The 21,157-nt window shown below is 42.4% G+C and overlaps 1 protein-coding gene across 1 annotated transcript in view; it reads right to left on the bottom strand.

Moving 5' to 3' along the window:
* ARHGAP32 (Rho GTPase activating protein 32) overlaps positions 1-21,157 on the bottom strand; it is a 184,609-nt gene that overhangs the window by 103,136 nt on the left and 60,316 nt on the right. Inside the window, exon 6 of the mRNA XM_026071774.1 lies at positions 1,399-1,485. Coding sequence (XP_025927559.1) covers positions 1,399-1,485 — 87 coding nt within the window. The remainder of the gene's footprint in view (positions 1-1,398; positions 1,486-21,157) is intronic.

The raw sequence follows: 21,157 nt of genomic DNA, 5'->3' as shown, positions 1-21,157 counted from the left end.
GCACTGCTTGTTAGCTTGGATCGCTTTTCTGAAAAAACATCGTTTAGTATGAAACTGGCTACAACRTGGTCATCCCAATAGCAGCAAAATGGCCAACACAGGCAATTTTAAGAGGTGCTTGTTGATTTTTTGCCTCCCTTCCCATTCTCAAGAGCACTATTTATGTCTGTAYATACACATACGCACACACATATGCRCACGTGTACACTTCCACCAAAAGACACGATAACAGAAGAGAATTCTTCTGCCTGTTCCCATCACACTGACTACAGCACCGTAGCTCAGCTTGTGCCGAGCCCCRCTTTCAAAACAGAGCAAGATGCTTTGCTCCTCATCTCCCTTCGAACACACTACGGGCACCTGTATACCGAGCTGGGGAAGAGGAGCAAGTTCACTGCAAATTCACAGCCTGCCTCTGCGGGCACTAATGCCACTACGCTCGCACGGTGCGATATCAAATACTCCCCTACTACACCCAACTCAGGTAAACTGCGAGCAACACGGGCATGCCTCTTCCATACACTGCCCATCAGTCTCAGAAACTGTCAGCAGAACCATATACGGAGCTTTAAGACAAAGACCACAGTGATTCTTATTAATGCTCAACATAATTTGATAAGATGGACACTCAAGAAGTGCTGAGATGAATCATGAGAGAAAAATACTCTTACGCWAAGACCCAAAAAATGACCAAACACAGGCATCAGGTCTCACTGGAATTTGTCAGTACAACAGGTCTCCCCCAAACAGCAATTTCATTCAACATGCTAAAATAAGATAATTTGTTACATAAGGAAAGCATTTTACAAAATCACTTTCCCCATATTAACAGATGGGAATCTGTGGTGCAAAGTGGCAAATTTACTTGCCCAAAGCATTTTGATACCACAGGAGCAGAGGCAGGGTAAGAATCTCGTACCAGATGTCCAGAGCCATAACCGGGAACAGATCTGGAYTCCCCATGCCTGGGCTCCCAGCAGSACGCCTCAGTCGRCAGAAACGCGCTGGCCCGCGTTCTCGCGCGCGTCCTTCCCCGGCTATGGAGCTTGTGCGTCAGCGGGGCAGCGCACACTCCCCCCAGCTGGCAGGCACGCATACACATAGTCTTAGCACGCGTGCTCGCGTCCCTAGGCTAAGCATCGGGCAGCTCTGCACATATAATCCTGTAGGCACGAGTACAAACTGAACAAATGCATTTTTCTCCCCTTGATGCTCCTTTTCTTTTCTTAAAAATTAGCCGGCCACAGTACCACAGACAGCCTCCTTCTGACTGAGCTAGTGAAGAAGTAGGAAAAAAACGCACACACATAAAGGGACATATCACAATATTATGAGACCGTGTTACTAAACATACTGCAACGCAGTGTGCTAAACGAGGAGGGGGACCACAGTATTTACCTGACAAGAGATCTGTACAAGGTAGACCAGTTCCTTGGATTCACAGCCGTTTCTTGTTACTTCATTCTGTTCCTCCGGGAGCGAAAGCTACACCAAGGGAGCAGGGAGGGGTGGGGAAAAGAGAAGAGAGAAAGAGCAGGTCAGTGAGCAGGGCTAAGCCAGGCATGGAATAACGCATGAACATTCACATCAACTTATTCCAAGACATGCTGAGTATCAGGGAATGAAGAAAGTGCTTGTCTGTCTGGAGCCGTCAAACAGAAAATAGTCCGCATTCATTGTTTACAGAGACCTAAAATCCTGCTGGATTTTGGCATCTCACCTGAGAGTTTAAAAATAAAAATACAGTTCAGAAATCAAACAATCATAGCAAGGCAAATTGTTCAAGGCAGGGATTAAACATCCAGCTTTAGAAGTCTGTAAAATTAACTGCTCACTGAAAATATCCCCATAAATATTCATGTATCAGATAACAGTGATTTTTCCTCCCAATTTTATTTGTTTTTTAGTTTATATGTTCAGGCAGACATTAGATAATAAAACATATCTCCCAATTTCAAAGTTGTCAAGCAATTTACCACAACAGGGAGCTTTATGGCACCATTCATCCAATACAAAGAGTCACTAAACACAACATCAGGATGCGCTTTTTTCAGGGCAGTGAGGAGAGATTTAACCATATCATTCCTGTACATGTAATGAGTGTCAGGGAAGACCTAATCTCAGGCCTTGTCTGTACTGAAAAACTGATTAGAAAAACCTCCGTGTCTGTAGTAAGAAGTGGCATTCTAAATCCATTGTATTGTCCAAAATATATGCAACTCTAAAATAGAGTAAATTTGTAAAAGCTAACTGAATGACTGTCCCTCTTCCTTCAGCTAATCTCATGCCCACTGATAGAAGGTGAAGGTAAAACTGTATATGCAGAAAAACCTATTATTTGTATCTTTTAACCTAAGTAAAGTAACTAACCTTGGAGCAAAAGGAGATGAATATTTGCTTATRCTCCCTTTCCCATGTGCCGTAATTTTTGTTTTGCCCTATTAATAGATTAATGTTGTTACAAAAATCATTCATGACACACTGTTTAAAAGCTTTTCCTCCTGCAATATCTGTCATAAACAAAACATCCTAGAAAGGTGAGGTGTGTCTAGGCCTGACTTAAAATCCAGTGAACACAAAGCAAAGGCCTCTCTTGACCTTGGTGGACTTCAAACATGGCTCAGTAGGCAGAATCTGGTTGACTCCAAATTGGGAAACTTGTTTTCATCTTCTTACAGGAGAGACCAAAGACAGCTGGGTCTCAAGGACACCACTTCTAAGAGCTTCAATCTGTATAATCTGAGATAGCTGAAATAATCTGTAAATAGYATTTGGGGTAACTGAGCAAAGTGTTAAGCAACCTATTTGACACATACCGCTTGATAGTTTATCTGGAATGTTCATTTTTCACCTTCAAAATGGTTGTCAAACTTTGCGAACAAGACAATTATGAAGCACGAGGTTTATGCTAGATTCATTTATTATTGGAATACGTATGCTTAGCTAACATTAGGAGATACAGCTGATTTCATAAATCAAGTTTGTGGTATCCTGATCTTTTCAACAGTAGCACTTCACAATGACACACTAAGATTACAAGGTCACAAGAGAGAAAGGGTGGAGGTGCAGGTACGCAACAGGAAAAACGCTTCACTGGTACAGCAACGGTAACAGCAGCTTTTGCAGACTGAACTGCCAAATACGGTTGGTACGTACTGAATTTCAGACACCATGGTTGACCTAAGCCCCAACAGAACTTTAGGAACATGCTGCAAGAACAAGCCTTAAAGATGGTCTTATGAACACATTACACTAACAGCTGTATGCATAATACCCCGTGCCGTGCACTTCATGTCACGGTATCATTCAAATTTGTCTTTATGCAGCTGAAGTCAAGCTTGTGAGTCTCCACGCTGCCTTTCTGCACATACCAACAAAGAACTGGGGAGTATATTAAACGCTGGAGCGGGCAACATCCTTTTTCTTCTACCTGCAAATTCACACTATGTCACCTTGTGCAGCTGACTGTAATAAGAGCTGTAGTTTCCAATACAATGATCTGCCCAACAATGTCTCAGTGTAACAGACCAAATAGCAGCAAAGATTTCCAAGAGCAGCAGACTGGCCAAAGAAACAATCATGATCTCAGCGTATCAATCCACTTTAATAGTAACAGTTTCACCCTGGTAACTTGAAAGACAAAACTAAACTATATACCTCATTCATACATATGTATTGCCAAAAAGAGCAGTGGTGGCTAGCCMAGACTTTATTGATCACCCATACAGACAGGACCAGCTCAAAAATGCTTCGAGTTCAATTGGTCTCCTTGCTGTGTGAGGAAAAGCAGCTCATCTCCAGTAAGCTAGCAGATAAAGACAGCGATTACTGGAGTCTCCTGCAGAGGGTGATTTATTTGTTACTCCTCTGACAGAGATAAACAACAGCAAAACAAACAGGAGGCTACGTTATGATACAGCACATGCAAAAATCTGATGGAAAAGTTCACCGTTTTAGAGCGTACAGTTCTGTGTGTGTGTATTTTGTTGATCTTCTAGAACAGGGGTTAACCAGAACAAAACAGAAATACTCTCATCTGTCCTCTCCAAAGTGGCTTTGGAAGCTCCCTTCTGCTATCCCTCCAAGCATAATCCTCCCAGCAGACTCTGGCAGATCTGCGTTTGGAGCAAAACGGCAGGCGCTTTAAAGTCCCATTTGTTTGTCTGGAGCTCCACAACTACAAGCCGACTGCRAAGAGCGCTATCTGGAGGGTGCACAGGACCTGCCGCACGCCACACTCAGAGATCCAAAAGCCAGGGCCAGTGACTACGGGGAGGACTTCAGTCACAACAGAGGCTTTCAAGTGGCTCTTTCATGAGCACATTTCCCTTGTCAAGGCGACCGCAGACAGAAATGCAACAAAAATACAACTTTTGAGAAGCATGTAATACACTCCTTTTCATGCTTTACACAGTCACATTCTTGCGTGCTCCTCTCATAAACTACAAAACACTTCTAAAAATCGTTTCAAAGAAAAGCACTACACAAATCTGTTGACTAGAATTGTGGGCTACTAACTTAAAGAGTCAGATCCTCAGCAGGTGAGGGCTGGCTTTGCTCTACAGGGTCAATGGGGCTGTGTCTGCTCCTCCTAGCTGCGCCTCTGACCCCCGCATGTCAAAGCAACCTCATTTAGATAGCTTTGGCTTTAATTTCCTTGTCTCCCAGTTTGCCAAGTGACGCTGACTCTATCATCCAGCTTTCCTGACGAAAGAATAATCTGTGCAAACTTGGGATGCAACGACTTGCTTCGCCTATGAAACTTATTTATTTCAACTTCTACTTCACAAAGCCATGAACACTTGCTGTTGATCTCGCTCACACACACACACACACACACACACGTGTCTTAGCAAGTGAATAACGCACAGCTGCTGGCAGGCAGCCGGCATGCAGAACAGCACATACTTACAGAGAAGGTTACAAAGAGCTTTGGCAAAACTATCCTGTGTGTTTGATAACTAAGACCATGAGCTTGGCTTGCTTCCAATGCCATAAATCTTTCTACATGCTGTCGTTATCTAAAGCTTAGAATTTTACTTGAAACTAAAAAACAAAAACAAAAAAACAAAAGGAAAGAAAACAAAAACACAGACACAGGGTTAGGGCTAGAAACAAAATGGAAAAAAAAGCACGTTGGCGACATTAAATAATTAGTTAGTAGTAAGAATAATTAGGAATGAAAAATTATAGGCTCGGAAAATATGCTTGATTCCTCCTCCCCCCAGATCTTCTCCCTATCCGCTTCCAGCGAGAAGGAGCAGACTCACTCCTCCCAAAGGGCCAGCCTGTCTGCACCTCCGCAGACCAGTCCCCCTAGCAGACCATCGCATGGGAGAGCCATGGCTCTGACCCAGAACGGGAAGACAACTCTAGAGAACGGCAAAAGCCTTAAGCCTTTAGAACAACTCTTATGACCTTTCGCCGCTGACTTCAATATTCCACAGGAAAGCTCTCAAGCTCTCGTCTAAATACCTGTAAAAATTATGCACCGACTGTGAGCCAGCAGAAAGTCGAAAAGCCTGTAGCTTATGCACTACTGTATTTGTGTCCTGGCGACTGGTTCCTGCAAGAAGTCTTAGTGACACTATTGATACATAATCAACGCGGTATTAGGCCACAGGGAGCAGTCAGTAGCTTTTTCAGCAAAATGTTAAGCCCAACCACCCACATCCATTACCGAGCGTGAGCTGCCAGGCACATTTCTGGTGTCTCCGACCAAGGCGCTGACAGAACCGTTCCCTGGCCCTGGCCCCGACCAGCAGGTGCATCTCTTGCACCTTCCTGAGCGCACAGTGCAGCCTCCCCTTTGCTGTGGGCTGCATGTACGCAGTGCAATACGTGCAGTATTGCCATAAAACCTACTGGGAGTATCCGCAAGCAATGCACAGATTATACCTACCTGTGCATAACATAACGAAAAAGCATGTTCTCATTACATGAAAAATGCATTTCATGGCCAATGGAAATAAATAGGTACATGAAATGAATAGAATTGTTCTCTACAAAGTGAGAGAAACTGCAAGGCTTTGTAAATTAAATTTATTGTAACACCCAAGTGCCACACTGTAAAAGTGACTTTATAAAGGGGTAACTTCACTTGCACAAACCTGCAGGACATGCAGCCACACAGTCAAAAATATCCCTTCCTCTCTCGGGCTCTGATGTTAGTAGACCCAGCCCTTGCCCCCAGAGCGATGCCACAACCTGCCCAGCTGTGCCCCCGCACAACCGACTCGCGGCAGCCGGCACGCGTGGTCCAGGAGCGAGGAAGAGGTCGCAGGAGTGTCAATGCCTGAGGTTCAAGCTCCCCGGCACAGAGGGCTGTGATGGGGCAGATAGCAGTGAATCAGCCTCACGGGCAAGCATAAACCTCAACAGGTTTGATCTCGAACATCGTGCTCATCTGTAGAAATGTCACGGAGAAAAGAGATGGCCAGAACGCTGCAGAACTGTCTTCTGCCAGGAGTTACAAGCCTGTGGAAAGGCTGATGCTTTTCCTGGCAAAGACCGAGTCATTGTTCCAGGGAAACCTGGTAATCTTTTTACATTTTTCCAAGATGGAATTTAAAAGTTTACTCCCTGGCAAAAGCAGCCAGACACATGCAACTGAGATTGCTGCTGCTCAAGCTCAGCCATAGCAAAAGCTCRTTAAGTTTCCAAACCACTATTACATCTGATAATTTTTCTGACAATATTAGAAATACTTTTTTTCTTTCTAAACCACCACCACACTTTTAATGCCTCCTTGATGTCTGTCCTCTCATTAATTTACAACGTTTGTGCAATTTAGCAAATCAGACGAGTGAAAAACCACAGGACAAATGCCACCTTTATGCATCACGTTGGAATGTACGTATTGGGTGAAAAGTATGTCTGATGGCTAAGAGCAAGAAATATGAGGCTAATTTTCCCTGTTAAATATTCCTCTGCTTTATTAAAAAAAATTCTAGGGCCCAAATATCCTTGGGACAAATCCCGAAGAAGTTAAATGCCTTAACACTGATCAAACTCAGACATGCAGACTCACTGTAAGAAAAAAACTTGCCCCTCTCAGCTCTAGTCTCTCAAGTAAGAGACAACACTTTTACTATCTCCTGAATTAGCCTGGCAATTCAAACACCACTTTATCTTCGTTTACCTCAATCCATTACTTATATCAGTCTTGTAATAGGGCACCTTCACCACCTGTTTTTTGATACCTTTGAAATTACTATTTTAACATTTTTCAACTAATGACTCTAACAGCATAAATATGCGCATAAATATGCTGTCAGAGTAATTAGTTGGAAAATATATTTATCTGTCCTTTCCCCCCTGGCCCCTCCAAAATTTATCTTGGCAAATGTACTGATTTCACTCCCCCACAGTTCGCCATCCTCTCCTGCCTTCTCCTCTTTGTAAGGAACCTGTGGCTTCAGAGCAGGAAAAGAACATTTTGTGACACAGTGGCTTCTTTATCCAAGCACAAATATTTTGAGGTAATGATGAAAAGTAAAAGCAAAAAAGAAATGTTTAGAGAATATTTGTATACCTGAAACTCCCTTTATTTACTGCTCTTTGAAATCATCCCCTTGAAATCTCAAAAGAGGCACCCAAGAAAAGCACAAGTCAAACAAAGCTGAACAAGACAAAAAGCCCGTCTCCCGTACCTGGGCCCGGATCACCCCAAGCCAACAGCCGGGCTGCCCGCGCCACGCAGAGCACAGTGCATGACACGCTGCCTCCAGACATCAAGGGAACGGTGTGGGCAGCCAGGGCCAGGGTAGGAGACATTCAAGCCAAGCTCTCTCAGGGTGGCCGAATTGTCATGTCCGTTTTGTGAACTGTATATGATAAACCTGTGTAAAGCATCAGAGATTAATTCTGGCCACATAAGTTTGCTAATATCRGAATCGAGGTTGACTGAATAATTTAACTTTGTATTTGCATGCTGAAATTAAACTGAAATGCTGTTCTGCAGTGAAAAGGCAAAACGTTCACATGAAGATGTCTTTTTTTTTCATGGCTTGGGCATAGTACAATAGGAAACAAGACTGGAACATGTAAGGAGGATACTAATGATACAGGTGAATTAAATGCCAGCCTAAATTCTCTTCCTAGTGGACACAAGTTCACGTCAAAATGCAGATGTACTCAGAAGGCCTAATTTAATGCAAGGACAAGCACTAAGTAAATCTAAAAGATTGTGGGAAGTGCATTTTGCCTGCAGTTACTTTCAGAACTATTTTAAGCTTGCAAATTACATGAGAAAATTTTTCCTATGGAAGCGCGATTATTCAACAGTCAGCATCTCTTCAGCTAAGCTTCACCTTCAAGACTAGTACATTCTGCCATTGCTTATAAATATGCACAGCTAGAGCAGATACCCCACAGCTGGGTCCTCGAAGGGCTTCAATCATGCTGGATGCCATAATAGTTCCACACATGCCTCATATGCACAAGATCAGGTCTCTTTTGGTGTTATTTTGTTTTTTTTGTCTTTAATATAAGTTTCCAATGAGGTCATGCATGCACACTGTGCATTTGTACTTTTGAGAGAGGCTAGAACAGCTGTGACACTCCTTGAGTTCCTTCCCAAATCAAAACTACTGCAGCAGATAACTTTAAAGATAGAGAAAGAGAGCACATTGGGGACCCATGCTGACTAGAACATATGAAAAMCAGAGTTCCTGCAGGGTGATTAGCTGTTGCAACTAATACATACCAACCTGAACTCCCCCACAGGTGGCTGGCAAATGGCAGAAAAGAGGTGCGGGGGAATATCCCAAATAGATGGTGCACGGAAAAATACCTGGCACCTACGTGCAAGCAGGAGCCAGCTTAAGACTGAAATTGAACTACTGCTGTTAGCTCTGAGCATCATTATCAGYGTCGGTCTGACGAGGGTTCATTTCCATCCCACCGTTCCATTAGGGTTTAACATTGCTCTAGCTGAGGACGATGATTTTGGTTTCTTGGCAAGGCCGTGCTAGACTGCTATTGCAATGCTGCTCTCAGACACAAGGCACAGCAGGATCTGGTTTGTACCTGTCTGAAGAAGAAATAAGGAGTAACCTAGGACAGAACTTGACTCTCTACCGCAGGCAGCAACGCCTGACTTGGCAAAAGCTCACTTTCGAGCCCTTATCCCAGGATGAGCTGACAACGTAGGCAGCCTATGTACATACTGCTGGAGTTTGTTTGTTTTATTCTTAAGCCAAGTATATTTGATCCCTAACCTTGTGGAGACATAAAATCTCATAGAGTTGTATCAGAGATACTTTTTCCAGATTTTCCTGTATTAAGTTGCAAGTGTTTTCTCATATGGTCTCATCCATTTATTTCATCTAAATGTGTAAGAAGGTCATTCTTCATAAGCAATGAAATATTCATAAAAACTTCTGAGATGCAGCCATTAGGGACTCCATTAGGCAAAAACAACTTCTTAAGGTTTGGAAACAGAATGTTTTCATGAAGTTAAAATATCTGATGTTAATAAAAACAAACTAACGAACAACCCCCTCCACGCGGCTGCATGCAGAGCAGTGCCTCAGGCACTCGGGGATTGGCCAAGAGTACATAACATCCAGGAATGCTCCATAAGCTGAATTTGCCCCCTGTGGGTTTTCTGGTTGGAATTTATTGCTTTTATTTTTCATCTTTAAAGCCCTATGTGATCTGACCATTAAGAAACTTCCTCGCTCCACGCATTCCAAGCTATAGAAATAATGGCCAAAACACTCTCATTATGAGAGAGACAAGAACTTTCCATATTAAGGTCACTAGGCTAAAAACTGCTTTTCACCTTAGTTAGCTGAAACCTGGATTTTCTGACTCCTCGGTACGAAGCAAAATCTCTCACACCTGCAATGAAATTGGGAAAAAGGTGGAAGAAATACAGAACTACTACCAAATTTGCCTGATAGGTTTCTATCTATCCATGTAYACTTGGTTTTTTGCTTCCGTGATTACCTCATTTTCTCTTCTTCTTGCAGTGGGAACTATTTCCAGTCCCTGGGGTTTCAGAAGAGAACAAGGAAACATGACACTAAGCAGTGGTTCTCAATCAAATGCTAGCCATGGACACAGGGTGGCTGTACCTTTGCCAGACGTACAATGGGGTAAAAAATTACACGTGGAAGCCACACGCAGAGTCCCCGCGTTCAGACTTTGTGGCCCCACTAGGGGAATCATTGCAGGAGTGTAGCTGGGAGTTTGTTACACAGACCGGTGCAGGCAGTCGTGTGTTACTTCTGCAAACCCAGCCTCGAGAGAGCTTATTAGGCCACGCTCAGTACCACGCTAACCAGACTCCAGGGCTACGGCAACCCTGAAGCACAGGAGTAAACATGCATGTATTCTTCTGCTTAGACAGGTGCTCCAAGGATTAAGCACTAGAAGGTAAATGAGCAGAATCTGTTACTGACTCCATCTACTCCTTGTGACCACCAATACACATACTGTGCAATAAAATACACAGGGAAAAAAGAGTTTTGCTAGGGCGCCTATGATGCGAATCATAAACACAGCGATTGCAAAGAAAGCTTATAGAGTAAACCCAGCCTCAGAGACGTGAGACCAGAGGCATCTGCTTTCACTAAATACAAAGTCATGCTGCTGATTAAACTATTGTTTTGCTGGTCAGAGAAAACAGCACCGCACTTCGACAGGCACAGGAGGGGCAGGCGATGCCTTACTCCACAGCCCCAGTATTTTCCCCGAACGTGTGGATGCACTGCCACCCCGTCCAAGCACCCCCAGCCAAGCTTCCTAGAGGAAAGCTGTGATCAGCGCAGTGCCTGTGGCTCCCATGTGGCTTGCTGCACAGGCGTCAGGGCTCACACAGAAAGCAAGGAAAGCAATAAGTGCAGTGCAGCCAAAAGGAAATTAAAATAATCTTGAGGTACACAAGTCATCTCTTTCAAATTCATTTTCCATAAGACAGTGCATCACATAAATGAAACATTTCCTTAATAAAAGCATTTGCAAGGACGTGTTAAATGTTCACAGGTATAGACTCTCATTAATATTACACCGCTGACAAAAGATAATTACGAACATTGCAGCAATTCCTGGCACAGATACCTCCAGGTACAATAAACCAGGCCCCAAGCACAGGGGGTTGGTTTGATTTTGGTGTAATAAGAGCATGAAGACATATTCGAGTGTCTCTATGGAAAGTGCCTTTTAGAGTATATCATGCACACAGCATATATGGAGCAGGAACAGGATTTTAAATCCCTCATTCTRTGTTTCTAACTCCTGAGATTTCAATGTTAGTAGCACAGTACTTGTTAGGGGGTTGTCCCCCACAGCTCCAGAACATATCAAGTTGTTATTTATGAATTCATAGCTTTTAAAATCTGGAAGATAAATAAGAAACAAACAAACCCACTTACTCACTGAAGTGCACTGTAAGGAATCAGCATGAGAAAAAAACAGAAGTCAAATAAAAAGACTCCAAATTATTAGCTTAAATCTCACAGTTACTGAGTTTTGTGTTTGAGAAACACAGCCATGCAATACAGTATTGTGAGAGCAGCTAGTCCAAACAAGCCTGGCTGTTCCACTCTCACTGCTCAGCCAAATAGAAACACGTAAACAAAACACAAAAAAGCCTTTCTCAGTTTCTTTGACTTACAGCAAATATTAAGCTCCAATCTCTTAGTACTGCAGGCATTATATCATCAGCTCTTACATCTCTTGTCACACTATAACCAAAAACTCAAGTGAAAGGTGTCCCTCAGCCTGATGCAACTGCACAGAGAAGGGCAGGCGGGCAGAGGTCCTCTCCCTRTTCACATACGCAAACCTGGCTGCAAGGAATAAAAGGCTTACTGGGCCCTATGAAAAGCAACGAGCAAAGACGGGCAGGAGAGAGGAAGTGGTTTAAGTCCAACTCTCCTTTAGAAAAGGCAGGAGAGCTGAGCCAGCACAAGAGAGAAGTTACTGTGCATCCTAAAAGCTTACAGTGATGTACTATTTCCAAAAAAGATGCAAGGGTAAATCTCATAATTATTTCGCAGGGGTCTTGTGGACACTCTGTACCTATCTGCACCACCTATGTAGAGCTTAGAACAGCCCAGAGCTACGTAACAGGAATTTCAGAAGCAGGCACATGGACAAAGTCACTCCTAGAAAGTGCAGAAAGGAAAGGCCAGTTATGTCAAGTTAATTATTTACTGGCTATGAATGAAAAAAGGGCAGGTAATCTAGTAACAACTTAGCTGTCCATCATAGATTTTTCTACARCATGGCATCTAAGATGGGAATTAGATGTCCCTGTGCTTGATTAAGGATACATCCAAATCTATGTTTTATATAAATATCTGCATTGAAAAGAAAAACATAAATAAAGGTTTACAAAATTCTTTATGCAGATAAAAATTTAGTATGAATATGCAGTTTCTTTACCAATAAATACTACTCTATATTCCAGGGATTATTTTTGAAGACAGACACAGGAAAGATTAATGAAAAGGAAATGAATTATAATATTTTTTATCTTAAAAAGAAATCTCTGGTAAACCTAGCCTCATAAAAAAGGAAACGTTCTAGGTATTATTAGCAACAGTTTGGAACACATCTACTAGTAAAAAATGCAATAAATTTTGTTAGCAGCATCTCATTTCTGTAATTTGTGAAAGATTCACAAAAAGTTAAAAAAAAAAAAAAAATCTAAACAGCCATTCACCACTTCTGAGGCGGGAAAACCCTCCTGGGGTGTTCCCTAGGCCCCCTCCCAGTTAATTCCTTATACATCAGCAACATGGCTTCCAGACCGACTTCCTCCTTACAAAAATCTTTCCAAAGGCCACAGGTTTATCTCTGGAAGGGCAACACTGATCACATTACACCCTAGTGTTAAAATCTGTGAGCTAAGAGAGTCTACACAAAAATACCATGAATTCCCCCTTTCAATTAAACTACATCTGAGAAGCCTGCAAAGGAAACACTGCCTGTTAAATTGTTACCCGATTCATTTACTTCATTGGCACACTAACATTTGGTGCCACCCTTAGGGCATTCCTCTAGCTGTTCTTATTTCAGCATTATTATAATATTGTGCCAGTAAAAAAAAAAAAAAAAAAAAGCTCCATGACCGAGTACGGAGGATCTCTGCAAGGCTGTGTACTACTTACCCCTGCTGCAGCGGTCTGTTCTTTCCATGAGTGGGATGCCTAGCCAAGGCCTAACAGCTCCAGGTCTCTCCTCAGTTTCCCAGCAGCTAGTTGAAAAAACCTTCCAGGCATCAGCTCCAAAATGCCAGAACTCCAGGCTAGCAAAATCAAATTAAACTCCCCACATTCAGTTCACTCGCTCGCCTTTCTTCCTGGTGCCGCTGCTTCTTCAGATGAACGTGCCTATGAATAGCATTTAAGATCTGCCTCCATAGCCCTGTTAGCCGTTTCCACACTGCCCATTTCATGCTCAATTTGCACTGTAGAGAAATCAGTGGTGTTCCTTTCTCTCCCGCTCGCTCTCTCATTGGAAAGGTCCCACAAGACAAGCCGGGGAGTTTAACAAGAGCCAAGAGAAACAGAGAGCGAGGGAATGCATGCAGGGATTGTGTTCAGGCTCGGCATAGAAGTCTGCTGCTACAGCTCAAAAGAAAAAAAAAAGTGACAGCAAACTGCCATCACATGCCTGAAACACAGCACGGTTTAAGGCAAGCTGATTCCTCATYGCTCCTTCTTTTCCACTGGTATCAAGCTGCTCAGAGCTAAAGCTCCGTGAAATTCCACTCAGGTCCCTGGTACTGTGCAGACTGCAAATCAATGCAGGATGTGTGCCCACATGCCTACGGTACAACAGTTCTCTGTTCACTGTACATATTCCCTACAGAAAACAAGTATTCAGATGATGAAAAGTTTGCTGTCAAAATCCTCCCTGTTCAGTTAACAACCTAAACATGTTCGCTTGTCCAAGAGGTCTGAACTATGACCACAGCGTTTGCAAAATCAAGTTTTGCAGATCATCATTCACTGTCAGGATTTTATCATTCAGCACCTGAGAGCACAGACAACCACTAACAAGGAGATCACCTCTTTCTCCTAGCCCCCAAGTTTGCTTTCAATTTTAAGCATGCATGGTAATTTAAGCATTCAAAGAACTATGAGTTCTACCGAACACCACACCACGTCATACTGCTATTGCAATTTCACAGCACTTCTGCTAGTCCTAGAATATCAAGGTCTAATCATTTCTATTCAGAAAGGGGCATTTTGCAAACTGTTGACCATGTAAGTGGTTCTAATCTTAGCCAGTGTATCCCTGCCTGCTGCTAGTCCTCCATGAAAGAGAGGGAACACAAGCAGCTCACTCTTCCCACATCTACGCTTTTGAACTTACAGATTAAAGCGGAAATCTTAACATCTGCAGGTTTCTTAGCACAACTTCATTCCTTTATTACAATGCTTGGCCAAAGAGCCTCCTGGCCAAATTCTGCTTTAACTTTGCAGTCTAATTCAGTGAAGCTGTAGAACACACAAGAAGGGTTAAGTCAGTTCTCCGAAGTTGCTAGGTTACTGCATGTGCCTCCATGATCTTTCAAGAGCATTAAGAGGTTACCCTGAATATGTCGCAAGTCCCTCTTACATTTCATTACTTGATTTTTATTTTTTAAACACTAGACAGTGCCCTGTTTGAAGTACCTACGGTGCTTGGAATGGCAGAGTCAGGCTCAGAGACGGGCTGGCTGGCACAAAAAGTGACAGCAAATTGTCACATAGGCATCTAGCAGCATTAACACAGTGGTTTGTTCCACTAACATCACTCACCAGGAATCTCCCATAAGTTCACATTTTAAGTCTAACTCTGCAGAGTACAGACTTTAARCAACCTCTCTTCTTCCACACATTTCATATTGCTTTCTTTAATAGGTGATGCAGGAAGATGGCAGAGTGCTATGCTCGTTCAGAGCCTCATACCTGGTCCTCTACATGCAATTTTCCCTGCATCTAGCTTGGCCTACACTGGCAACAAACTTTAGTCTCTTTTACATGCCCAGTTTTTCATATTCTATGTGGAAGCGTAACACACACATATTACTTGAGGCCTGAGACCTTAATTCTTCAAAATTCCTGCTGAATTCCCCGCTTCAGTATGTGGCTCATGGTTGCYGCTCTAGCGGACCAAACAACTGACCCTCTGCCCCATCCGCAGCGCACGTGCACTGTCAKCCCTTCCACTTCCCCAAGGCAGAGCCCTACAGAATACCTTTGTATGGAAAATGCTGATCTCCTTCCTGCTATTCCTACCACAGAAACTACAAACCARAACAGTCGCTATGACCTTAAGCCTTCACTTATGTTCATTGCTACTGGGGGTTCTCTTTTCCCCCCTTCATAACCTGTCACACAAGTTACCTCAAAATCAAGACAGAGCTCAGTGGCACTTCTTCTCCCCCATCTGACAACTGTTAATCACGTTCACCATCAAAATCCTGTTGTTTTAAGAACATCTGATTCCCCTTCAGCACTGTTGCTCCTCCTGTTATGAACGCAGTATGTCAGATGTGATATGTTAAGTCTGACTCTGGTCCCAAACATCCTATTATTCTCCATCACCAAAGGAGGAGCAGTAGCTCTGCATATTTACTGCCTGCTCTGAAGTTGTTTTTGTTTTATGTACTCTCAATATCTAAGCATTTGTCATTAATACTAATTCTTGGGTGGAAAGCAAGAACATAACACGAGTGTGAAGAGAACTCATCAGTTTGCAGTTCTCAAGCACGGACACTGCATTATAGCATACAAAAATAAGTTTTAAAAACCTTCTTCATTAGCTAATTTTCCCCCTTAAAAGTTTCTCTTTGTTTTATTGGCTCTAAAAATACCCTAGAGAATTCCTATCGCTGTAATTCTCAATGCAAGCTGTCATAAAAGTGAAAATTAACATTGTTGGAAAGAAATGCCATTTCTCTCCTGTATCCCTCCCTCTTTCTCCAATACACTACCTTCTCCCCAACCTTGGAAAATTCCTTTCCATTAGAAGTTTCTTCTAAACCATTACAGCGGAAGACTTACCAGAAGCTGCTACTAGTTGGCATGTTTTAAAGCATGACAAATTGGCAGAATTTATAAGCTTGCTTCTCATATCCCTGGGTAAAAGAGACTATGGGGTGGTATCATGGCATCAAGGAAATACAACTTGGAGAATGAAGGAAGTTGGTGCCTTTAGACTACAAAGCCTAGGTCACTTCACCGGCAGTCTTATTTTGTGCAAAAAAAGAGTTGTAATCAGTAAGCAGGAGCCTTGCAGTTCCTGCCCTCTCTTCACTGCCCCTCAGCCCATCTGAAACCTGACTCCCAATTCCGTGTTGCACCTGGGCTTCTCGGATACAATTAGAAGGCAATTCCTCACAYAGAACCGGCGCATCCAGTGATGCACAGCCTGGCTGTTACTGGCACAAGAGATTACAGAAAGTGACAAAGAAGYAAATCTCTTCTGAGGGTGGAAACGTGTTTGCTAAGGCAAATAGCGTCCTGAAATGACCTGTAAAACGTGAGAGAAATGTGGAAACGCTGGACCATATMGCTGATTTCCCAGCATTTCTCTAATTAATAGCATATATTATTCATAGCTACATGGAGCTGAAAAGGATCTTACTATTACACAGTACCAGCCTGATTATAAATTTTGCTCCCTTTTCAAACTGGTATGCAACTTGCTCCCATTACTCCTACTGGAAAGCTAAATTCTTTCTAGTTAGAAAAAGGAAGACCAGCAAATAACCCCCCAAAAGTTCTTTTTCCCCTCAACTGACAAAGCTTGTTATAACCAGCTACAACTTTGACTATATCCTAAATTGACTTTATTTAATAAAATCATTGCTCACATCCTTACAAACGATAACATTCAGTTCTCATTTCTGCAAGCAATATATGGAGATAAGAAAAAGCCTGGTTGCATCTCAAACCCTAAAATAATTTTCTGCATTAAGATACAACAGCAGGATTTTGCACACTGCAGTAAATCTCTGTTTTTAATGAAGAATACTGCAACTGAAACAAACCCAACTACACCTCAGGTTTATGCACATCTCTAGAGCAGCTCTGAAGATCAGTTCTTTGCACCCTGGTGTATGGAGCCACRTGCACCCAAAAGCACGCACGGAGCCCTACGCTATGTAGCCAGRCCTCTCCTTGTCCTGCTTTTAACCGATCAGTCTGCCGGACCCTTCAGTTCCCAAGCACAGACTGAGGCCGGGGTCTCCGCAGTGGGAAATGCCCTGCACTGCAACCAGACAGACCAAAACCAGGGAGCAGCAATGCTGAGAAAGCGCCCAGGAAACGCACTCCCTATTAATGCACAGCACGAAGAATTAAAGACAAACAAACCACACTGCAAGGAAATCAGGTTATTATTAGGACGTCATGAATTACATTCATGAGCAAAGGATGACTCTACTACAAAAGAAAGCAACACTGAAATGAATGAAGAGTTTGTTCAACTTTAAGATCTCCAAGTATCTAGGCAGGCCTGTCAATGAATTCCAGACAAAATGGGGAATCAATACCACCGGCCTGCCACTATGGCAACATCCTTGCACAGAGCCAGCTTCCCTCCCACTCCCAGGCTCTAATACCAGGTTAAAAAACAAACAAACAAAAACCAAAACAAAACGGACCCTAAATTAAGATAGCATTAAGTGCCGGTATTAAGTGCACTCAGTCCTCAGGATACAGCTCTTCCCTTCCATTCCTTTGGAATGTGGATTTTACTGGAATACAATTAATCAGAGATAAGCAGGGGCCATAGCTGGATCAGTCTGGGAGATGTGGGAAACCATTCATGGAAGGAATGGGTAAATCTCCTGCTTCCACTCCTGTAAGCAGTCTGCATCGCATGCCTGTTTTTACAAGCAGTGTTTCAAAGCAGGGTCAACATGCTTTACTGCAGGCAGGAATGACACCTCCGAGGAATCTACTTCTTCCACCTACTGCACACCTACAAGCAGCRAAGTATTTCCCCTATCGTCACAGGGAGAAGCTCTGTGCCTGGCACCACGAAGGTGTAAATCTGCTTTCTGGTGAACACAGCAATCAACATACCGTAGCATCCATCATGTTCATCTCTCCATTATAAAGTTCTCTAGAGGAATAATACAGAAGTTTCCTTGAACCTGCCTCAGCTCTTTCCAAGAGAAGTCACCTTCCTCATTCCACCAAAGCCAACCCCAAACACCACCAGAATGCACAAGTTTCCCAGGAACACAGATCAAATCACTCTGTTGAACAGCGCAACGACTTAGCCAGAAATGACATGACGTGTTTTGCCAGAAATCTCTTCCTGCTATCTACAGTGCAATCAAAATCAGGTGTAGTTTCTTTTCCTCCTCCCAACTCCCCCCGCAATTGAATTAAACAGTTAACTAAAAAATCTTTCTGGCTGCAAACCTAGCTTTGCTTCCGACACAAATTCCCATAAAATTGTGATGCCTACCATTTATGARCTTGCAGCCAAAAAGAAAAACCCAGTCTGTCTCCAAAGGAAACCACCTTTAGTCACTAGTTAATTGACCCTGGTGAATATAATACCAGACATTTGGAAATAGGCACTTTGATACACAAAGTACACATGCCCGCTCTTGTGTGTTATTCGTTACACCACAGGCAATGCTCAAAAAGGGAAAAGTAAATATTTTCCACGTTACCGTTCAAAGCAATACTAATTCAGCGTAATGATGGGTTTCCATAGCCTCATTTGGCATTTCTAAAATACAGTAACTTCAGGGTTCTGATAGGATTCTGGCATGTTTGGTACTTTTTTTTTTTTAAATGCTATTGACCTTCCACCTATCCGCAAAGTAGCACATTTTTCAAGGGTCATAGGCCAATGCAAAGCATTTTAAAGAGTATGAATGGATTCAGTAGAATTTTTTTTTTTTTTGGTAGGGTCTGTGTTGATTAACACATGTAAATAAAGGCATCTGCTGTTACCTCTCTATTTCCATTTCACACCCTGTTAGTGTCTGATTTTGCAATTAATAGAAACCAAAATTGGATTATTCAGAAATTAATCCCCTCTGACATCCTTTCCCATGCTGAGGTTTATGCATTACTTGGGGAGACACGTATTTTTTAATCCCCTGTGACCTTCTCTGGAATGTTAATAAACCAGGTGTCTTTCTGGAGAGTGTTTCTGCCTTTCTTGTTGGAATCTAAAAAGAACCAGCACCTCCTGGTGCAAAACACCCCCCTGGCAATATTCAGAATTAAACATTTTGGATATCACACCACAGTACCAAAAAGGGTGTTGGTAAGGAAGCGAGTCTATGAGCAAATCACTTCTGTGAAGCACTTTGCGAACAAAAGAGGTAACAACTCTTCTATTCTCCTGACAAGCAAAAATGTATCTTTCCATGTGCAGAAGTTAAAAGATCCAACTAAGACAGACAGCACGAGGGATGAAGTAATGCTTCTTCTATTCCACATCTACTCAGCAACAGGTCCAAAGAACAGCAAAATCAGATTCCAGTGGCTTCCAACTTGGTACAGTTTGGGACTTGAACTCCAGCATGGATTTGCAATTGCACTGCATGAGTTGGTCTCTTATCTTCATGAAAGTGCAGTAACAGCAAACAAGATACAAAGACCCACTGACCACTGCACATGCTCTAAACCCCAGAAATGAATTTYGGATCCGAGGCTAGCATTAATACATACTCAGTCACTGAGTATACTCACTGGCCTTCTTGCTGGAAGACCATGTACTGGGCATATCTCCTCACAATTTCTATAAAAAGGCATCTCTCAGCATTTTTTTCAAAAATCTCAGTAAGATTCAAAATCACCCTCTTCATCAAATGTTATCCAACACTAACTTAAGAAATGTATAAATGATACAAAATCAGCTCACGGCTACATAAAGTACTTACTTCAGCTGGACAAGTTATCACTGTTTCTTCTGCCCCTTTCTACTCTCCAGCCCATCCTCACTCCCCCAAAATCCCAAACAATCCTTCTCTAAATTGTAAAGATGAGATTTTGGGAAATTTCAAGTTCACGATGCTAAATCTGCATTACAACCATCTCCACCAAAAGATGCAACAGCTTGGAGTAGTCTGTAATTGGATGCAAGGAGAAAATCAATTGCTGTCACGAATTTCCAGAGCACGAGAGGCCCGATAGACTGACACTTCTTCATACCTTTGCACACTAGATGGCATTGCACTACAAATTATGGTAGGGAATAGGCAATGATTCTGGTTCCTAACGAAAACACAGCTAACATTTTTTGAGCAARATTGCCTTCCTGCTCATGTAGTCCCATTCCTTTGCAAAAGGAAGGCTCAGCACAACTGTGCGAATATTTACAGTGTCAGACAATGGAGACAGCTCTGTGAGAGGAACCAGCCACTTGGTGGTTTCAGGCAAAAACAAAGAGACACTTAAATTAAAGGAGCTAGCTTATTTATTTATTTATTTAAAATAAAAGTGGATTTACCACAAAACAAAGTGTCCTTTCTTTCACTGTCTACCACTGGACCAAAAGGGGTACTTACTTTAGCTGTTGCCAATCAACGTGTGCAAATGCAACGCTGCCTTTGTCGTACAAAAGGGACCATTTTTATACTTAGCCCATTCAGAAACTACTCGCACAGAAAAGCCACTTGACTGGGCCAAGAATGAGCTTGCTTCACAGTTTTCGTCCATCATTTTTAAAAGGCTCATTTTATATGCTGGCAACATATGTTAAGGATATAAACCAGCTAGAACCTATAATATGTTATCGTTTAAGCTTATTGAGAAAYGCATTCATCCATAGTCGAAGAATAAGCCAGTGAATATAAAGTTTTTACAGCTATATAAGATGTATATRCTTTTTATCTTCCTGCATACGGCATTTCATAAAACTGCTGACTTTCAAGGAAAGTGCGTTAAAAGCAGCAAGTTAGTTATGACTGCCTTTTCTTCTCTGAGCTCCAGAATCCATTAAATTCTGTGGGAGGTCAGTGACAGTTTCAGTCATAGTCTACTTTTCCATTTGCTGGAAATGAGCATATTATTCCTCTGAGAGAAGTGAAAATTGATACAGTCCTGTCATTCCAGGCTATTAGTCTCTTGCTCACTCGCCTTTTCTGTTTTCTCCCCCAGTAAATCARTATTAACTTTTTTCACACAGATTTAAGAATCAAAGTCACTAGAAAAAATGCCTTATATAYCTGAAA

The sequence above is a fragment of the Apteryx rowi genome, unplaced genomic scaffold, assembly GCF_003343035.1.
Source record: "Apteryx rowi isolate R43461 unplaced genomic scaffold, aptRow1 scaffold_33, whole genome shotgun sequence".
NCBI classification, from domain to species: Eukaryota; Metazoa; Chordata; class Aves; order Apterygiformes; family Apterygidae; genus Apteryx; species Apteryx rowi.
Note: the sequence above shows the minus strand (reverse complement) of the source record. Positions and strands in the feature narration are given on the sequence as shown.